We start from the raw sequence: 7,554 nt of genomic DNA on the forward strand, positions 1-7,554 counted from the left end.
AACTGCCTACCTTGTCGGAGCTGGGAACTCTACCCCAGACCCCTGCAAAGGCAGCAAGTGCTCTTAACTACTGAGCCATCTTTCCAGCTCCTGAAGGTTTTAAGTGTATCTGTGTTTCATTGCTACTGTAGCTGCTCAGCTGTCTCATTTTTAGGGACTCTGATCATTCTCACCAACTGCTGAACCAATGGAAAATAAGTCCACAAAACGGTTCAAGTTGTTAAAACATGATAACATGGAAGGTGGGGGTGATTTTTAGTTTGATAGAAAATTTTTCCTTATTACTAGGTGTTAAACCTAGGCAACCAGTTTATCACTAAGCTACAACCCCAACCTGTTTTTAGGATATTTCCCCCTTTTTGGTGGGAGGTGGGTAATGGGACAGAATCTCACTATATTCCCAAATTGACATCACACAATCTTACTGATTCTGTGTCCTGAGTATAGAGATTACAGGTAGAGCCATCAGCCCAGCTAGCTCTTCTTTTTTTTTTTTTTTTTTTTTTTTGGCTACACAGGGTTTTCCTGTGTAGCCTTGGCTGTCATGGACTTGCTTTGTAGACTAGGCTGGTCTTAAACTCACAGATCATATCTGCCTGTCTGCTTCCCTGAGTGCTGGGAATACAGAAGTGTGTCACCACACCTGGCCCTCTTACTAGTTTTCATTTTTATTTTTTTTTTTAGGGGAGGGTTTGAGACAGGGTCTCTGTGTAGCTTTGGCTATTCTGGAACTCACTCTGTAGCCCAGGCTGATCTTGAACTCCAGATCCACTTGCTCCTACCTCTCAAGTGCTGGGATTAAAGGTGTGCACCATCACTGCCCAGATCTTAAATTTGCTTTTTAAATGGTTAATTTTTATTTTTCTATGTATATGTTTCCTGTGTGTGTCTTCAGGAGCCCAAATACACCAAAAAAAGATTGTCAGATCCTTTGAAATTGAAGTTATAGGCAATTGTAAGCACCTACAATGGGGACTAAGAACTGAGCTGGACTAAGAACTGAAAAAACAGCAAATATTATTAATGGATATTATTAACTCTCCAGCCTGGTCCTTGTTTTGAAATGGAGGTCATTTTGGCTGTGTGGGCAACAACTTGCTTTTTAGCACTTACACACAGAAGGCACAGAATTTCATAAAATATTTATTGATTTGGTTTTGGCTTGTGCACACTATTTTACAGCCAAAAGTCTTGACTTTATAAACATGGAAAATATACTCAAGATGTTTTCTTCTCCACTAACATGGAGGATGGGAATAGTTGGTTTAATAAATTAATAAAACACTAGGTGAGTGCATTAACATCTGAGCGTGAAGCCTCTGCCAAAAACTAACTCGTAAAAAGCAACAGCTTGTAACAATGAATCATAGAACTCTTCAATCCGGTGTGAGTCCTTCAGAATCTTCTGTCTGTATTGCACTATGTGCTCCCGTGGGAAGAGCACCCGAGGCCGGTCCTTCAGCACGGACTCGGAGAGGAGCTTCTTCACTAGCTCCCTCCCACTAGTCCTCGTGTCGCCAATCATTAGGTCAAAGTGCTTGCCCACAGCGTTTCGACTGATGCTCAGCACCCGATGCTGGCCATCCTCAGCAAAAGTTCTGTTGAGTAAGGCATATAGCATGGCTTCCGTGATAAGGAAGTGTAACAGTATAGGAAACAGAGATGTGTTCTGAATGGAAAGTCCTGATTTTTCCAAAATGTAGAGATCTGCTTGAGGCATCTTTGAAATGACTGAAGAAATCTTTAAAAAAAAAAAAAAATCAGAAATAATTTATTATGTTTCATGTTTGTCCCAATGCTGACAATTCTGAAATAACTAAAAAGCTTCTTGGAAAGAAGCTTAAGATGAGCTGGTTGGTCCTGACAGTCTCTTCATTTCTAAAATCTGTACTGACTTCAAGACTCAGCAACTCAAAACTATTCTTAACCATTTAAAATGTTCCAAGGTGAAACAGAGGGTTGGCTGGAATAGGCTGGTGCTGGCCAAAGCCTCTTAGCATCATGCATTCACCAAGACAGCAATTTCTATTCACTTCCTATCTTGAAGACTGACAGGAGACAAAAGATCATATTTAAAGACAAGGTTTCTGCTTCGGGCAGTGGCGCATGCCTCTAATCCCAGCACCCAGGAAGGCAGAGACAGGTGGATTTCTGTGAGTTTGTGGCTAGCCTGGTCTACAAAGTGAGTCCAGGTCAGCAAATGCTACAAGGAGAAACCCTGTCTCAAACAACAACAAAAAGACAAGGTTTCTAATTTTTTAATCCAATATAATAAAGCTATATAGGATAGGAGTAAAAAGGTACCCAAAGACCCAGCTTCACTATTTTATCCCTTTAGGTACTGCTAGACTAAGCTGTGCAAGGAACCAGGTACAAATCCACAAAACAGACCAGCAAGAGCAGGGACCAGCAACTGCCTTACCTCTTCCAGATAAAAGGATGATGGGTATGTTTTGTTCGTTAATTTCCAACACTCAGCCTGCTGCCAGTCCAGCACTGTCAGCTTCCGGTCAAGGTGAGCCCAAGCAATTCTTCGAGTACCAAAAACAATAGATACGATACTATTAACTGCCTAAAGGGAAAGGGCTGATTTGATTACAAGTGTAAATATCCTACAGCTATAAAACCTACAAACTCAAAATGCCTAACAAGTTTATGTGATCAAAGTTTATTTATAAGCTTGGTGTGGTGGCCCTGTCTTGAGGGGAAGAAAAAAAAATGTCACTCTACTAGCAAGTATTCTAAAACCAGGCCAGGGGGTGGGGTGGAGTTCAAGATAGGGTTTCTCCTGGACATTAATCTGTGTGCTACCACTGCCCAGCTCGTTATTTTGTGTATATGTGTGTGTGTCATTCCTTGGCACCCCTTGCTGGACTGTGACCTGTAAAATAAAATGAACCTTTACCTCCCCAAGTTGCTTTGGGTCATGGTGTTTTATCTCAGCAACAGAAAGCAAAGACACCTGTCTCAAAACACCAGGGTGGGGCCTGCAAGATTGCTCGGTGCCATCACTCTGACTGGCAACCTTAGTCTGTAAGCCACATGGTGGAAGGAGCCACTTGATTCTACCCCAGTTGTCCTCTGACTTCCACTGTGAAAGGGACACATAAATAAAAATGCAATTAAAAAAAAAAAAAAAAAAAAAAGCAGCGGGCAGTGGTGGCATTCGCTTTTAATCCCAGCCCTCAGGAGACAGAGGCAGGCGGATCTCTGTGAGTTTGAGGCCAGCCTGGTCTACAGAGTAAGTTCCAGGACAGCCAGGGCTACACAGAGAAACCCTGTCTTGATAAACAACACAAAAACCAAATAAATCACAAGACAGCAGCAGAGGAGAAACACCTGAAGCCCTCCTTGGCACATGTGTGCCCTGTAAACATATGCACATACAGAAAAAATAAGTGGGGTGTCAAGATGGTTTAGTGGGAAAAGCTGCTTTCCACCAAGCTGACAACCTGAATTCAATCCCTGGGACCCACAAGGTGGAAAGAAAAAACTAACTCCAAACACCCCCCCAACATACATACATCAGTATTGTACAAGTGTGTGTGCATGGAAAGGCGTGTGCCACTACACTCAACATAGAACACAACTTTAAGTCCTGCTGGAATGACTGCCCTAATGTAGACGGCAGTCTACATACATACATACATGATGTACAATCACTCCTTAGCCAACCCATATTTGCAACTTCATTTCCCAGTGTACCCTGACATAGCTGCACATCTGTGTGACAGTTCTCCTAAATAAACCTTGCATGACATGCACCCCTGCTAATCCCAGCATGAGGGGGCCAGTGACTGGTGGCGCATGCCTGTAATCCCAGCACTTGGGAGGCAGAGGCAGGTGATATCTGTGACTTCCAGGCCAGCCTGGTACACAAATGGAGTACGGGTCAGCCAAGGCTACAAAGAGCAATACTTTTCTAAAAACAAAAGAAAACAAACAAACAAACTCAGGAGGTAAAAGTGCTTGCCACCAAGGCCGATAACCTCAGTTCTATCTCTGAGGCAACCACACACAAGCAGTAACAAGTAAAAGTAACTAAAATAAAAAAATAAACCTTGTGTAGACATACTTCTTGTCATTCACGTTTTCTATCCAGAATGCCCTCGCCTTTCTGCCAGCCTAATTTTCTCTCTTCACGTTGAGTTTTTTGGTAAACTTTCCTCAAGTTCTTCCTCGTAGCATTCCGCCTATCCTCTCACTTGCCAACTGTGAGTAACCATTCATTCTGTGCAACAGATTATCCAACTAAAGCTGAAGGGACCTTGTTTTGGGCAGTGAGATGACAGAGGGTTACAGCAATGACACCTGGCCTGGCAAGAACCCACACCGCAGGCAGAAGGAAAGAACTGACTCTTGAAAGAAGTCCTCTGACCACACACAAATATAAGAACAAACAAACAAACAAAACAAGAGAACCTCATCTCCAACCCACTACTGGGAATGGTACTTTCCGGAGTTAAGTTCTCATGGGGTAATTAGTCAGGGGGAGAAAGTACCTTAAGTCTCTCTTTCTCTACATCGGGTTTAATGTACTTTTTCAGCAGCCACGTTCCCGGTGAGTTTTTTTTTCTTCCACTCTCTGGGCAAAGGATGGAGTTACAAACTTGAACAGCAGTTTTATATTGGATCAAGGGCACATCTATCAACCTCTCCAAACTCTCAAATGGCCCAAACTTCTTTCTGTGTTCTACAATATTGACGGACTTTCTTCCTCGAAGCAAACTGAAAGCTTCCAGCTCTTTAGTAGAAGCTGTATTCAGCACATTCAAAATAGCAGCTTGCTGTTCCGGGGAGAAGAGCTTGTCCAGTACATTCCCAGGCTCCTTTCCATTTGTGTCACAAACAGCAACACTAGCATCCATTTTCTCAGGTGCAGATGATTTTCTCCGAGAGCAGATATTATTCAGGCCTGGGGGCAGGAATGAGTACTCTGGGACTGGAAACCATTTCCACCTCCCTAAAAGAGAAATTTAGAGAATTTAAATTGGGATGTTCTCCTTTCATTTTGAGTTAATTCTCAAGCTTGTGCAGTCATATAGACTTGCACATAAACCACATTATCACAGAGAATTGTCTTCAAAAGGAGTTAAGCACACCTTTAATTCCCACTGGGGAGGCAGGAGCGCCTCTGAGTTCAAGGGCAGCCTGGTCTACAGAGAAGGCTCAGAGACAACCAGGACTACACAGTGAAACACTGTCTCAAGGAATAAGTTGTAGCTGCCTGGCACTGTAACTTCATACTATAATCTCAGCAACTGAGAGGCAGAAGTGGAGAATCAGATTCCAGGCAAGATCCCATGAGTCTGGGCTACATGAGACCCTGTCTGCAAAAAATTAATTAATAATTAAAATAAATAAATTGTACTTTGTCAGGGCTAGTAGAGGCCACCTTTAGTCCAAGCATTTGGAAGCAAAGACAGTCAGATCTCTGTGAGATCATGACCAGCCTGATCTACACAGGATGGTTAGGGCTACACAGTGAGACTGTCTGAAAAAGTAAAAACAAACGAACGAAAAGTTGGGAAGGACCAGGGTCAGCGGGTCGGGCCTAGTTTCTAACAAGTCAGTGGTTTCTATCCCTAACAACACTTAATTAATTCAGGTATTAAATGTCAGGTATTTATGGCACTTGTAATATTAAGAGGATTTTTGGTAACATATTTTAAAATTTACCTCCACTTCCATTTTCACTAGTTTCTCATCTGATGGTACCTAAAAACTACATTTAATACGTTTATAATAAATTGTCAGGAGTGGTAGTCCTCCCTTGTAATCCTAGCAGTTGGGAGGTGGAAGCAGGAAGATCAGGATTTAGGGTCGCATTCAGGTAGAGTGCCAGGCCAACTTGGGCAACACGGAGCTTTGACCGCGGCGGTCGGGGGCTGGTGGTTATTAACCGAGTGGAGGAGAGTTTATTTCGTTCTGCACGGTTCTCAATACTTCTAACGGGGCTGTGTTTTGCATGCAAAGGATAACTTTGTAAGCAGTGGAGAGGCACTCTGACATCGCAGCCAGAGGCAAGCGAGCGTCTGAATCCCCCGGCCGCAGCACGGCCGGGAAGAGGGGAGCGCGGACGCGGGCCCACAGAAGCGCACGCGCATCGACGCTGCGGGACAGGAACGCTCCACGCCGGACGCGGGACAGGAGAGAAACACTCCGGGTCACAGGCTAATGGCAGGTAGGAAATCAACCTCGCGCTCAGAAACCCTACCTCCGGCCTTGACGAGGCACGCGAGGTTCGTCCTCCAAGCCATTGCCAGGCTCGCTCACGCCTGTCTTCCTCCACCGACTTCCGGTTTTGTGTGTTCCACTTAAAAGTGCTCGGCCGGGTCTGGGCAGAAGGGTTCCGGAGAAAGAGACGGTCCGAGGCCCAGCCTCCGATGGATTACCCAGAATTCTAGTGATTGATGGCCGACGGTCTCCAGACGACGCGCGGGTGACATCTCCGAGACGGAAAGCACGAGATCGCGTTTAGTTCTGTTCCGGGGCGAGACTTCTCTGGGTTCCCAGACACACGAAGACAGCAGACAGTGGGGACCTTGCAAGCACACAGATAGCCCTGTCCTGGCTTGAGAGGCGTAACCAGGAGAGAGATGCATGGCAAAGGGAAAGGGGCCACATAGGAGATCGCTTTGACACCGGGCACCTTTTGCTGTTTGAAAAGAATGGAGGGAGGTGAGCCTGGAGCCACATTTGACCCTTGGAATGCAGAATGGAACCGCTGAAAAAGTCCGGCAGGTCGCTTGTTTTTCTGTTGCAAAGTCAGATTGGAAGACAGTGGGACAGGGGACTTTATTAACCTCCCTCCCCCTCTTCTATTTTTAGGTTTCTCTGTGTAGCCCTGGCTGTCCTGAAACTCACGCAGTAGACCACGCTGGCCTCGAACTCACTGAGATTCCCCTCCCTCTGCCTCCCCAGCGCTGGGATTAAAGGCGTACCCGGCTACCTTTGCTTTTTTAAAGGTAGCCAGGAAAGAGGGAAGTTAATGAGTTTGTATTTATATTAGACATGGTAACTTAACCTATTACGCTGCACTTACAAGTATGAGAATCGCTGTGAGTTTCAGTCCATCCTGGGCTGTATAGATTAGAAAGTGAGACCCTGTCTCAAAAGACATCAGCAACAGACATTATTCACGGGCTCAGCAGTTAAGAGTACTTGTTGCTCTAGCAGAGGACCTGGCTTTGGTTCACAGCAGACCCTTGACAGCTCACAACCATCTATAGTTCCAGTTCCAGGTTATCAACATCCTCTTCTGATCTCCACAGGTGCCAGGCGCATTCCTGATACACAGACTACGTGTAGTCAAAGCACATACACATAAAGGAAATCCGTCTAAAATAAAAATTAATCCCAAGAGAGGCAGGGTTGGTGGCTCCTTCCTGCAACCGAGCATGAGATCCACGTCAGCCTGGGCTCCGTAACAAGAGGTTATCTACAACAACAACGAAAGGACAGGTCGGGACTCTCATGGCAATTCTAAGAATCGTAATGAAGTCTCCGTAATTTAAGGATCTAACCGAAATAAAGTCAGCTTCTTTATGAAAA

At 44.8% G+C, this 7,554-nt stretch overlaps 1 protein-coding gene and 1 long non-coding RNA gene across 3 annotated transcripts; one reads left to right on the forward strand and one right to left on the reverse strand.

Moving 5' to 3' along the window:
• Nucleotides 1–1,133: 1,133 nt before the first annotated feature.
• Nucleotides 1,134–6,308, reverse strand: Tefm (transcription elongation factor, mitochondrial). 2 transcript variants are annotated; one of them, XM_055620625.1, is made up of 4 exons: nt 6,218–6,304; nt 4,503–4,963; nt 2,423–2,572; nt 1,134–1,741 (listed from the first exon to the last, which is right to left on the reverse strand). In XM_055620625.1, the coding sequence occupies exons 1-4, from the start codon at nt 6,258–6,260 to the stop codon at nt 1,298–1,300; spliced, it is 1,098 nt and encodes a 365-aa protein (XP_055476600.1). In that variant the 5' UTR covers nt 6,261–6,304; the 3' UTR covers nt 1,134–1,297. The 2 variants fall into 2 exon arrangements, with proteins under 2 accessions (XP_055476600.1, XP_055476601.1); XM_055620626.1 differs by lacking the exons at nt 1,134–1,741; nt 2,423–2,572 and adding an exon at nt 2,582–3,091 and having other exon boundaries at nt 6,218–6,308.
• Nucleotides 6,309–6,391: 83 nt separating this feature from the next.
• Nucleotides 6,392–7,554, forward strand: LOC129686572 (uncharacterized). Its single transcript, XR_008721636.1, has 2 exons — nt 6,392–6,681; nt 7,275–7,554. It is a non-coding gene; the product is annotated as an uncharacterized LOC129686572 (long non-coding RNA).

The sequence above is a fragment of the Psammomys obesus genome, unplaced genomic scaffold, assembly GCF_907164565.1.
Source record: "Psammomys obesus unplaced genomic scaffold, mPsaObe1.curated_primary_1811, whole genome shotgun sequence".
Classification (NCBI taxonomy): domain Eukaryota; kingdom Metazoa; phylum Chordata; class Mammalia; order Rodentia; family Muridae; genus Psammomys; species Psammomys obesus.

What these genes read in the sequence shown, in the direction of transcription:
- Tefm (XM_055620625.1), bottom strand. Translation starts at nt 6,260, where the DNA reads ATGGCTTGGAGGACGAACCTCGCGTGCCTCGTCAAGGCCGGAG. An exon ending in GTGCCTCGTCAAGGCCGGAG is followed by an intron (nt 4,964 to 6,217) that starts GTAGGGTTTCTG and finishes TTTCTCTTTTAG; the next exon opens with GGAGGTGGAAATGGTTTCCA. An exon ending in CATCCTTTTATCTGGAAGAG is followed by an intron (nt 1,742 to 2,422) that starts GTAAGGCAGTTG and finishes TTTTTTTTAAAG; the next exon opens with ATTTCTTCAGTCATTTCAAA.